This window comes from Schistocerca cancellata, chromosome 1 (assembly GCF_023864275.1).
Source record: "Schistocerca cancellata isolate TAMUIC-IGC-003103 chromosome 1, iqSchCanc2.1, whole genome shotgun sequence".
Taxonomy (NCBI): domain Eukaryota; kingdom Metazoa; phylum Arthropoda; class Insecta; order Orthoptera; family Acrididae; genus Schistocerca; species Schistocerca cancellata.
In genome coordinates, this window is record NC_064626.1 from 65,849,683 (window position 1) to 65,863,636 (window position 13,954).

General features: G+C 38.2%; 1 protein-coding gene across 1 annotated transcript in view; it reads right to left on the reverse strand.

The window, feature by feature from the left end:
* Positions 1-13,954, reverse strand: part of LOC126165048 (uncharacterized) — a 309,283-nt gene that overhangs the window by 21,218 nt on the left and 274,111 nt on the right. Inside the window, exon 14 of the mRNA XM_049920289.1 lies at positions 2,673-2,824. Coding sequence (XP_049776246.1) covers positions 2,673-2,824 — 152 coding nt within the window. The remainder of the gene's footprint in view (positions 1-2,672; positions 2,825-13,954) is intronic.

Consider the following 13,954-nt stretch of genomic DNA (forward strand, 5'->3'; position numbering starts at 1 on the left):
ATAATGGTTCATCACGGCTCCTTCCTTGCATGACATTTATCCGTGCTTTTTCAGCAAAAGCCTTCTTTCTGGAATGAAGTGTCATTAGATGACATTTGCTTAAACCTGTTTCTTTCTTGGCCTGCATCTACTTTGTGCATTTTCAGTATATTCCAAAAGTTCCTGATTACCTTCAGTCTACTCCAAATTTTCCTCCTGATCTTAGAAACCGTAAAATTCCTCTTAGCATTAGAATCTTCTCTTTCACCTTCATATTTTGTTTCTGTTTTTCTGTTGAACATCTGCCATTCAAAAATTCTTTGAATATACACTCTTTGGATTCAACAATCTGTTTTGTTTCTTGCATCCAGATCCTGTATCCACAGCTGTATAGAGAATACATTTTACAGTTCTTGCAGACAATTTAGAATGATGTCTTTGATTGGGTACATAAATGAAAACTTGTACGCTTTCTACCTGTCCACAGTTCATACGGTGTTTTTGTGGCTCTTTTTAACTCAATTTCTTATGTATGGTGCAGTGTGCATCAGCTCAGCCCAAGAATTCTTCAGTAAATTACTTCCTAGCATCTGTGACCTTACCACATCCATTAAGATTCTGTTGAGGCGTTCAGCTACACAGTTTTGCTGTCTTGTGTATGTCATTGTTATTTCATGCCAAATTCCTTCAGATTCACAAAACTGTGACCATTTATATGAACAGAATTCTATGCCACTGTCCTTATTTTTTAAGAAATACAGAAATATGTATCTGGTTGCATCATCCACTATACTCATTAAATATCTATTCCCTCCAAAACTTGGAACATCAATACATCCCATGTGATGACTATGAATAAGTTCTCAAGTGGTTGTTCATTCCTTCGAATCTTTTGATACAGTTTTCAGAAATGGTTCTCGAGTTGATTTACCCACCAAACAGCCATCAGATGGGTTTATTTCATTTCTTTTTCACAGTCTAATCCTAGGACTGCTTCCTTTCTTAGATTTCATGGTCAATCTCACGCACAAGTAGGGTATTGTCAGCTATGCATTCCTTAACCAAACCTTCGTTGCTAATTATCTTCGCCCTTACTATATCTTCCTGCAAGGCTTTTGTTTTTCTTCCATCAGATAAAGTTATGATCTCAACCAAAATATTTTTATCAACAGTTGAAAAATAATTTTCATTTGGAGCCATGTGAGGAGTTGCCCCAGAATCCACCTATCAGCATTCAATGTAATTGTGTCACAGGCAGCTCTCATCCTAACAGCACCTAGTTTCTTCTGTCTTCTGTTCCTTTTTAAATTTACCATTTTCAGGATAGTTGTTGGATGTTTGACTGACTTTGTGACAGTTGTAACAAACAAAACTACCTTTTCATGTCGCTTCTTTCTTCATTTGTTTCTGTCCTTTGTCACATTCCATAACTGGCATTTTTTGGTACATATGATTACCAGTATTAGCTATCAAGGACATTGCAGAATGTTTATCTTCATTACATCTAGCATCTTCAGCAAGCAGACACCTCTTAATAGTAGCACAGTTAAAATAATTATCTGGCAAACTGCACAAAGCTGTAGCTACTACAACACATTCATCTCGAAGTCCACACAGAATAGTCCATCTTCAATTTCATCACTTAACATTGGCTGGATCTGCTACAGTTTTGTTAATCAGCTGTAGATGATTTTTCATAGCTTCACAATTCTTCATTTTTAGTAAATATAACTTCCATATCAGTTGCACTGTTAGAAATCTGCTATCTCTTGGGGCGTTTAAGTTCTTCCCACACTGTTATCGTATTTGACAAATATCACATATGCATTTGCTGGTTGTTGCATATAGAAAGTACAACTTTGGCTAGTGGCTTACCTAGAAGTCCTTTTTATCAGCAGCTCATGCACCTTCTCCAGATTGTGTCTCACAAGCCTCAATTATAGTCCACATATGAGTACGCAGTAAAATAATTTTCATCTGATATGACCTGGAAGATCAATTCACTCCACTTAGTTTCTCATTAGTGTGTCTGTTTCTGTCTTCTTTGTTTATTTCACCACTTGTTTTACTGTTGTTTTCTTTCCCTTGAGATCATAAAAATAGCTCGACATCAATTAACATTTTCCAAATGCATTGCACGAAAATAATCAGCCAGTATCGGCAAATATTTCGTCTTCAACTTTAGATCAGCTAATTGACATTAACACAGTTTCCTATTTCCTTTGTTAGCATGACTGGGCTCATAACCTTTATTGTAATGGAATAAAACTGTCACATCACACACATTACATTTATCAAAAGAAAAACTTCATGTGCCATCAAAGCAGTAACAGAGCAACACTAAAATAATGCTTTGAGTGTCTTTCCAAATAATGTCAAAGATAATCCAATCACGTCATAAAAATGGAATGAAAAAATAAAATAAAAGGATATCTTCTCCACTTGTTTATCTCTTAACAAACACTCATCAAAATATAATGATTTCCAGAAAAAAAATTGTCAACAACAGTAGAGGGAAGAAAAATCACACAAGCCTATCAAAATATCATTCTAAAAATAAGCTGTTCGAATAAAAGTGTGTGATACTCTGGGCAAAATATTTGAGTTGCTGTTCCACTTACTGCTGTTTCTGGTATTAATAAAGTTTTGTGTCCTTTCTGTAAACCTTTAACATAAAATGATCAGGTACTCACCCAGCAAGCATTTGAAGGTAAATGCAGCTCTGAATTTTGTTGTTGAGTGTTGTGGGCAAAGATCGTAAACTGTAACAGCTCTGTTTATTGACCTCTGCAAGACTTTAAGCCTTCTCCATACATTCATGGTTTCTTTCAGCGGCTTACTAATTCTGAAGAGAAAAAAGTATGTTTGTAACAACTGCAGTGCCTAAAATGTATAATAATGAAGTTTATTCTCCACATATATTACATGTTGCATTTTGATATTCAGTTTCTATTCATCTATTTTCTTTTTCATTTAATTGCAAAGTACTTCTTAGAAATGATAGAAATTCAATAGCTCTCACAATTACTTCATTAATGATATATACCTGTCAAGAATGAACTTCATCTGAAACAGAAGATTCACAGAAAGCAATCTAAAATTACCCTATGGCAAAATGTTAAAGTGTGTAAACAGAAAAACTAAAACCATACATTATGCAAGAAAAATTATATCATAATGTAATGAAGTAAATATACAAGTGCCCAATGATTACACTAAAATCAGTTATTAAGAGAGATAAAGTTACTTGTACTCTTTCTGAAAACAAAATGTTCATAATTTGTCTGTAGATTTGTATTCATTTATTTCACACAACCATGATTTCGGCTCTACTTTTATTCTCAAGTGCAATTTGAACTCTCAAAAAATGTAAAATCTGCCAAAATGACATGTCATCATCAAAATAACATTTATCTGGCCTCATAAACCAGTCACCCTATCAAAGAATATGAGTACATATCAAAGACACATAATATGGCTGGAACTGCATAACAAGTAAACATTAACCAACTGTAATGCGTATTTGACAGCCAATACATTGTTGTGACTTGTACTCATTTACTTCAATACGAATGGTATATAAGATGAAATAAGTGTTATTACGAAGAAGATGTGTCATTTTGGCAGGTCGGCCATTTTTTGAGATTTCAATTTGCACTCGAGAATCACTATAAAACCAAAATCATGACTGTGTGAAATAAATGAATACAAATCCACAGTTACAATGCAGAAATATCACAGAAAAAGTTCTACATGGCTGTGGTCCCCAGAAAGGAAAAACCATTACTTGTACTCATTACAATGGTTCACATGAAACAACTGACAGCATGTGTCAAGAATTAATTCTGTGGGAGGAAGTAGAAACCATTGCAAAAAAGAATAACTTTCCCTTCAAAGAAGTTGAAGTGGTTGTGTGCAACCATTTGTTCTCTCAGGTGCTCATGCAAACCAGTATCTCACAGAACTGTCATGCACATCTATTTCCCAAAATCCCAAGCTATTTATTACTCGGTATCAAATTCTTTCAGTTTCAACAACACAAAATACTAAAACTAAAGGCTTGCTCCATTTACATGTTGCTGTTGTGGTCTTCAGTCCAAAGACAGGTTTCATTCTGCTCTCCATGCTACTCTATCCTGTGAGAACCTCCTCATCTCCAAATAGCTATTGCAGCCTACATCCTCTTGAACATCCTTGCTGTATTCATCTCTTAATTTCCCTCTACAATCCTCCCTCCCACAAAAACACATGCATACACACTCTTCCTTCCAACTCTAATTTGGTGACCCCTTGCAGTGTTAGAACGTGTCCTATCAACTGATTCCTTTTTTTTAGTCAAGTTGTGCAACATATTTATTTTCTCCCCAGTTCTACTCAGTACGTCCTCATTAGATACAAGATCTAGCCATCTGATCTTCAGCATTATTCTGTAACACCAAATTTCAAAAGCTTCTATTCTCTTCCTGTCTGAAATGCTTATCATCCAATTTTCACTTCCATATACAAGGCCACACTACAGAAAAATACCTTCAGAAAAAACTTCCTAACCCTTAAATCTATATTCAATGTTAACAAATTTCAAAATACTATCCATTCCATTGAACTGTTCTTCCATGTTCTCTGCTGTCTCTGAAAGAATTATGTCATTGGCAAACCCCAAAGTTTTCATTTCTTCTCTCTGAACATTCTTGCTGTGTTCATTTTTCTTTGGTTTCCTTTCACTCCCTTCTCAACCATGCCCCTCGACTTCTGTAACTGCTGTGTGGTTCCTGTACAAGATGTAATTATCTTTGCACCCCCTGTATTATATCCCTGCTACCTACAGAATTTCAAAGAATGTATTCCAGTTAGCATTGTCAAAAGCCTTCCAGTTAGCATTGTCAAAAGCCTTCCAGTTAGCATTGTCAAAAGCCTTCTCTAAGTCTCAAGTGCTATAAAAATAGGTTTGCGATTCATTACCCTATCTTCTAAGAGAACTCTTATGGTCAATATTTCTTCACATTTTCCTACATTTCTCCGAAATCCAAACTGATCTGCCTTAAGGTCAGCCTCTGCCAGTTTTTCCATTCTTCTGTAAATAATTTGGGTTAGTATTTTGCAATCATGACTTATTAAACTGATAGTTTGGTAATATTCACACCTTTCAGCACATGCTTTCTTTGGAATTAGAATTATTACATTCTCCATCAGCTTTCACACTAGGTGGAATATTTTTGTTATGGCTAATTCTCCCAAGTTCTGATAGAATTTTGTCTACACCATGGGCCTTGCTTCAACTTAGGCCTTTCAGTGCTCTGTGAAATTCTTCTTGCAGTATTGTATCTCCCATCTCATTTTCATCTACATCTTCTTCCCTTTCTATATCACTGTCCTCCAAGTTCATTTCCCTTGTATTATCCATTTATATACTCCTTCCACCTTTCAGCTTTCCCTTCTTTGCTTGGTAGCGATTTTCCATCAGAGTTCTTGATATTCATGCAGTTGCTTCTCTTTTCTCATAAGATCTCTTTAATTTTCCTATAGGCAGTATCTATCTCTCTCCCCCCCCCCCTTTTTTTTTTGCTTAGTATTGGTTTTCCATCTGAGCTCTTGATATTCATACAGCTGCTTTTCTTTTCTGCTAAGTTCTCTTTAATTTTCCTCTAAGTGGTATCTATCTTTCTCCAAGTGATATATACTTCGATATCCTTACATCTGTTCTCTAGCTGTTCCTGCTTAGCCATTTTGCACTTCCTGCTACATTTATACTTGTACATGAACTCTACAGCCCACTGTACAGTGTGTGCACACTGAAGGAGGGAAAATTATTGTCCATATGTTCTAATATATCTTGTATTATTTCCAAATACCTACATGGTACATATGATGGTGGCAGCAAAACTGTCACTCAGTCTTTCTACAATATCAGTTCTCTAAATCTACCCGTGGCATTTCACAAAACATCTTTCCAGTCATTTCTTTCATATATTTTTACGCTTCTTTATCTTCACCATTACACTATTGTATGAGCTATACTGACCTGTTATGATATTAATACTGCATTCTCAATTCTTCCAATGTCTGCTGTCACGTATGATAGAAAAAGACTGCAAACTTTGGATCAATAGTCTAGAATTGCACACACTAGCAGATATATTGCACTTTATAAATCGTTTCGAAAAAATTTCAGTCTTCCATTCATCGTACTTACAGATTTTGCAAGTTTGTTACGTTTAAATTTGCTAAATATTTGATTAATGTGACTTGCTACAGATATTCACCTCTGATCTTGTATCAGGTATAGCTGGGTTGTTTATTTTTTGTTACGGACATTATCTAGAATTTGTCCAAATGTAAAGAGAATTACTATTCATTACACTAAGTTGTCCAAATCTTTCTGCATCTCCTTATGATCATCCAACAAGTTTCCTGTATACAACAACATTTTCAGCAAATAAATTGGTAGTATTACCAGCCCTATATTGTAAGTTGTTTGTGCACATTGAAAACGTTACCAGTCCCAGTATATTTTCCTGGAGCAAGCTCAACATTAGTTCTGTTTCATCTACAGTACACCCACATACATACCCAAAAAGCCACAATATGAAGCATGGTGGGTGGTAACCTGTACCAACAATAGTAATTTCCTTTTCTGTTCCACTTGTAAACAGAAAGAGGGAAAAACAAGTGTCTATATGCCTCCAAATGAGCCCTAATCTCTCTAATCTTATCTTCATTGTTCTTACACGAAATGTATGTTGCCGGCCGTAGATACATTCTGCAGTTAGCCTCAAATGCTGGTTCTCTAAATTTTCTCAATAGTGCTCCTTGAAAAGAATGTTGCCTTCCCTGCAGTAATTCCCATTTGAGTTCTCGAGGCATCTCCATAATACTTGTGTGTTGTTCAAATGTGCCGGTAATAAATCTAGCAGCCCACTCCGAATTGCTTCAATATGTTCCTTTAAAGCAACCTGGTGTGGATCCCAAACACTTGAACAGTACTCAACAGAGGGTCACAGTAGTGTCCCATACGCATTTACAATATTTACAGATCACAAGTAGCTTATCTATACCTTCAGACAGTGCAACAGCTATTGTTCACTGTGGCAATACAAACACCTGGAACTTATCGCTAAATTCAGTGCTGCTATCTGCCATATTTTTTGTATAAACAATGTGGTCACTGACTGCCTGTCACACGTTAACAGTGCAATAAATTTTAATGATTTTGTTCAGCATGCCAAGGGACAGGAATCTGATGATGAGGAACTCCATAAGCTACTGTACGGTGTATCCTCCAGCCTTCACTTACAACTTGTTGACATTTTTGGTTCAGACATAAAATTATATTGTGACATTTCCAGTGGAAGGTCTAATCTGTTTGTGCCACCTGCTTTCTGCAGACATGCTTTCAATGGCCTGCACAACCTATCCCATCCTGGCATTAAGGCCTCAACCCACTTAGGACCAAAATGTTTTGTCTGGCCTGGTTTGTAGAATTGTCGTGAGTGGGCTCTTACGTGTCTTAAATATTGACCCAATCAAATAGCCCATCATATGCATGTGCACACTGGTAAATTACCAGACAGGACAATGCACTTTGTGCATATGCACATTGATGTTGGGGGTTCAGTTCGTCCTTCTAATGGTCGAAGTTATCTATTGACTGCTGCTGCTCAGATTACTCACTGGTCAGAAGCTATGCAATTAACAACACATTTGTGAAGATGTTACACTTTGCTTTCATTTCAAACTGGATTTCTTGCTTTAGATGTCTGCTGCAGATTACAATGGACCAAGGCTGACAATTCGAGTCTGTGTTATTTAAACAACTCAGCAAATTCTATGGTGCTCTCCACCATCATACAACCAGTTACCACCCAGTGAGCAACAGCATGGTTGAATGATGGCACTGTTCCTTAAAGGAGGCATTAATGTATTATGCCACCAGTAGAAGAACTGCATCATGTATGGTCTTATTACACCTTTGTTCTGTTTGTAATGCTTACATAAGGGACCTAGAGTCATTGTCAGCAGAGCTCTTATATGGTGAACTACATCAACTGTCCAGAGAATTCATCAATTTGAGGACTGTACAGCTACCGAACTATGGCCCATCAGATTTCATTTGTTACCTGAGGAATCAGGCTGTATGATTTCTATGATTTCACCCACATCAAGCCTCCAAACATATAATGGCATCTGCTTTCTTGCCTCATGACCTGCAAACAGGCACACATGTTCTGTTGAGTACAGACGATGTCAAACTATATCTACAAATTTAGTACACAGGCACACAGCGAGTGACTGAAAGAGGAGAATTAACACTGGATAAAGTACTAAATGGTAAAACTAGTACAGTCTCAATCGAGAGGGTGAAACCAGCATACTTATTTCCAGAAACGCTACCTACATTTTTGTGTTGAAACCAACCCCAGCCTCAAATGCAAGTACTGCTATCCAAAAAAAGCTGGCAATCTGTCTGAATAATACACTCTGGATGCCACATTCATTTTCTGGCAAGATATCTGGATGAAGCTCCACTTCTCCCTAGGGGGCTGATGAAGCATACAAAGACAGTTGCCTGCTGTGTTTTGTAGCTGTCAGTGAGTTCACAGGCCAGCTGTTGGAGCCACTCTTGATTCACATTAGTGGTTGTTTTGCTCAGCAGCACTTTGTGGAAGAGACAGTGAGAACATTTCACTTAGTAGAGACACATCTTTCCTAGCATTAATGTACTGCAATTTACAAATCTCCAAGTCTTGCTTATCTGTAAATAAATGTAGGTTAATGAGTGCCAATAATTTGTGTGCCATCATGGCTGATATACCAGAACAAGCACACATAAAGTAGTTTGGACAGATATTGCCATAGCTGCTCTGACTACTTTTTCACTTGAGTAATAAACATAAAACATTAACCAAAAAATAATTTGGGCACTAATGTGTTAACCAATAACGAAGCATTCTTTTCCCTTCCCTATTATTGCTTCCCAGTCCCTCATAAATTTTGGAGTTTCGTATCATGGTTAATTATTGAAATTCTTCACATATCTTCTCAATTTCATCATCACTAACTACAACAAGCAGAAACATGCAATGTATGCTACCAACATCTCTTAATTTTTTTAAATCATATGTTTATAAACTTTAAGGACCAAGATTAAAAATTTAAAGCCATTAAATTCCCAATATAATCCTGTTTGGCAGTCTAAATATTTAATAAAAAAACACCTTTTTCACTAAATTAATACAAGTGTTGGACAAAATATGTGATCCTAAAGTACATATTATTATTTGTGGAAATTTAAATATCAATATGTTGAAAATCAGTGAAGTCAGCACCAGGCTCTTGAATATCTTGTACAGTTATGGTATCTCACAATGGGTAACAAATGCCACAAGAGTAACCCAACACTCATCTTCAATAACTGACCATATTCTAACAGATATTAACCATAAATTCTGTGAAGTAACTGTTAAAAACCTTGGGATATCAGACCACTTTCGTCAAAGAGCAAAACTTAAAATGTCTACAAAGTTACAAGCAAAAGTGCTTAGCTACAGAAGGGTTTTTTCTAAATCAAAAAAGTGTGAATTTGCAACACAGATGACTGGCCAGATATGGTCAGAAGTATATTCAGGAACACATTTAAATGAAAAAATCAACAAATTCATGAATATATTCAAGTTAAAATTTGAGGAAACATTTCCTAAAGTAGTACTTTCTGTTGGGGGATCTAGTAGGAAGACTTGGGTAACAAAAGGTATCAGAAAATCCTCTGAAACACTCAAATATATGAGATCTATCAAAAATGATAAGAGTGACCCAGCCTTCTTAGTTTTTTCTCAGGTACAAGAGGACATACAGAAAACTGTTGCAGGAAGCAAAGAGAATCCAAAAGGAAAAGACCATACAGAACTCAAACAATAAAAGCAGTAAAACAAGAAACTGGTAACTCAAAATCAAAGCAGATGGACATAAAAATTAGAAATAAAGGTAATTTAATAGATAATCCTAAGGGCCTGGCAAACTTTATAAACAACTACTTTAGTAATACAGCAACAAAGCTGCAAGAAAAGCTTCCTAAAACACAACACACAATGGCAAAGAACTATGTATCACACACAATGCTACTACTACCCACCATCGGAGATGAAATCAGTAGCATTGTACATAAATTCAAGAATAAATCATCCACAGGTCTAGATGAAGTTCCAATGTGTATACTAAAAGACTGCATTAGCAGCATAAAAGAACCCTTAGCAGACATTATAAATGATTCATTTTCATCAGGTTGCTTCCCTATTTATCTAAAGCATGCAAAAATTCTTCCCATACACAAAAAAGGTGATACAGAAAATACAGAGAATTACAGATCAGTTCCATTGTTGTCTTCTTTTTCAAAAATAATGGAAACTATTATGAAAAACAGACTTACGGACTACTTAAATAAATACCAACTCCTATGCAAAGAACAGTTTGGTTTCAGGACTGGAAAGGGAACAGAAGCAGCTATAGAAAAATTTACAATAGTAGTTCTAGAAGCCCTAGATAAAGGAGAACAAGTAACAGGCATTTTCCTAGATCTCAGCAAAGCATTTGATACAGCTGACCATGAAATACTACTAGGTAAACTTGAAGCACTAGGAATCAGGGGGGTTGTAAATAAATGGTTTAGGTCTTACCTTGCAGACAGAGTGCAGAGGGTGGAGATATCTCAAATTTCAAGTAGCTCAAATTATTTAGTGAAACGTCTTTCAGATAAAGAATATTTGAACATTGAAGTACCTCAAGGGAGTGTGTTAGGCCCAATACTATTTCTTATTTATATTAATGACTTCCCACAGTGTGTAACGCAAGGAGAAACAGTGTTGTTTGCTGATGACAGCAATATAATAATTACAGACAGGACACCAGAAATGTTAAATGTAAAAGCTGAAAAGACACTTATGGAAGTTCACAACTGGTCAAATAACAACAAAGTAACCCTTAATGTGAAGAAGACTAATAACTTAAACTTCTATATAAAGAAAAAACCGAATATGACACAACTTAAAAGTTCAAAATGAAACTGTAGAGTGTGTAGCAAGCACAAAATTTTTGGGTATGTATGTTGATCAACAATTAAAATGGGATGAACATATTAGGATGCTTGGGAAAAAAATTAGAACAGTATGCTATGCCTTACGAATATTAGTCACTGTGTGCAATAGTTCATGCCAGAGAAAGACATACTTTGCACACATACATTCTATAATAAGTTACGGCATAATATTCTGGGGTGCAAATGCCCAAAATGTGAAATATGTGTTCAGATTGCAAAAATGAGCTATCAGAATAATGAGCAAGAGTCACAAAAGAGCACACTGCAGTGAGCTATTTAAAGAGTGGGGTATTCTGACAATCCCAAGTGAATATACACTCCTGGAAATTGAAATAAGAACACCGTGAATTCATTGTCCCAGGAAGGGGAAACTTTATTGACACATTCCTGGGGTCAGATACATCACATGATCACACTGACAGAACCACAGGCACATAGACACAGGCAACAGAGCATGCACAATGTCGGCACTAGTACAGTGTATATCCACCTTTCGCAGCAATGCAGGCTGCTATTCTCCCATGGAGACGATCGTAGAGATGTTGGATATAGTCCTGTGGAACGGCTTGCCATGCCATTTCCACCTAGCGCCTCAGTTGGACCAGCGTCCTATGGACGTGCAGACCGCGTGAGAAGACGCTTCATCCAGTCCCAAACCTGCTCAATGGGGGACAGATCCGGAGATCTTGCTGGCCAGGGTAGTTGACTTACACCTTCTAGAGCACGTTGGGTGGCACGGGATACATGCGGACGTGCATTGTCCTGTTGGAACAGCAAGTTCCCTTGCCGGTCTAGGAATGGTAAAACGATGGGTTCGATGACGGTTTGGATGTACCGTGCACTATTCAGTGTCCCCTTGATGATCACCAGTGGTTTACGGCCAGTGTAGGAGATCGCTCCCCACACCATGATGCTGGGTGTTGACCCTGTGTGCCTCGGTCGTATGCAGTCCTGATTGTGGCGCTCACCTGCACAGCGCCAAACACGCATACGACCATCATTGGCGCCAAGGCAGAAGCGACTCTCATCGCTGAAGACGACACGTCTCCATTCGTCCCTCCATTCACGCCTGTCGCGACACCACTGGAGGCGGGCTGCACGATGTTGGGGCGTGAGCGGAAGACGGCCTAACGGTGTGCGGGACCGTAGCCCAGCTTCATGGAGACGGTTGCGAATGGTCCTCGCCGATACCCCAGGAGCAACAGTGTCCCTAATTTGCTGGGAAGTGGCGGTGCGGTCCCCTACGGCACTGCGTAGGATCCTACGGTCTTGGCGTGCATCTGTGCGTCGCTGCGGTCTGGTCCCAGGTCGACGGGCACATGCACCTTCCGCCGACCACTGGCGACAACATCAATGTATTGTGGAGACCTCACGCCCCACATGTTGAGCAATTCGGCGGTACGTCCACCCGGCCTCCCGCATGCCCACTATACGCCCTCACTCAAAGTCCGTCAACTGCACATACGGTTCACGTCCACGCTGTCGCGGCATGCTACCAGTGTTAAAGACTGCGATGGAGCTCCGTATGCCACAGTAAACTGGCTGACACTGACGGCGGCGGTACACAAATGCTGCGCAGCTACCGCCATTCGACGGCCAACACCGCGGTTCCTGGTGTGTCCGCTGTGCCGTGCGTGTGATCATTGCTTGTACAGCCCTCTCGCAGTGTCCGGAGCAAGTATGGTGGGTCTGACACACCGGTGTCAATGTGTACTTTTTTCCATTTCCAGGAGTGTATCTTGCAAACTACAGTTTTTATTCACAAAAATATTGAGCAATACTTAGCAAACAGCTGCATACATGATCACCAAACCAGAAACAGTAATTGCTGGTTCCTAGACAGAATGAATAAAACTAAAACCCAAATCACTATGTTTTACCAAGGTGTCAAGATATACAATAAATTGCCAAAAGAAATCAAAAGCATAAAGGCACTCTGTAAATTTAAAGCATTCCTTAAAGAATATTTATTAAAAAATAGTTTTTACTCGATTAGAGAATTCATGCAGCATAAAATTGGCATAAATAAATAATCAGGTTAAAAAATTATAAAGTGGACATACTAGATTGTAATTTACCCATACCAGAATTAGAGGAGTCTTATAATATGTTTCTTTTGATTGAAGCAGGTTGTTCTGCATTATGTAATTCAATGATAAATTGTGAGAGGGAAACATTCCACGTGGAAAAAATATATCTAAAAAGAAAGATGATGAGACTTACCAAACAAAAGTGCTGGCAGGTCGATAGACACACAAACAAACACAAACATACACACAAAATTCAAGCTTTCGCAACCAACGGTTGCCTCATCAGGAAAGAGGGAAGGAGAGGGAAATACGAAAGGATTTGGGTTTTAAGGGAGAGGGTAAGGTGTCATTCCAATCCCGGGAGCGGAAAGACTTACCTTAGGGGGAAAAAAGGACAGGTATACACTCGCACACACACACATTTTTAAATGTCTGCTTGTGTTTGTGTATATGCGGATGGATATGTTGCATTTTTGCGGAGGGAATGTAAATAAAACTTAATGGGGTCGTTAAGTTTTATTTACATTCCCTCCGCAAACATGCCTTCACCCTAGCCAGATTACGCTCGCATATTTTATTTTCTCAGGGTTGTCTGACATTTGGCATAACCCCCAAAGGCCTCACACTTAAAGTTCCCATCTCTGGCTGCAACCCTTCTTTCCATCAGTCCCTATACCAGTTCCAAACTGAACAATCCATTGCCCTCACCCACCTAATCCTTCACCTACACATCAACTCCGCCAATGAACACACCCGTCAACTCCTATCCTTAATAAAAGTCCTCAATCTTTCCTCTCCCACATCCACACCGGCTATTCAGAGCATCCTCCTACAGGCCAACCGCAAATTAGAACAGCAT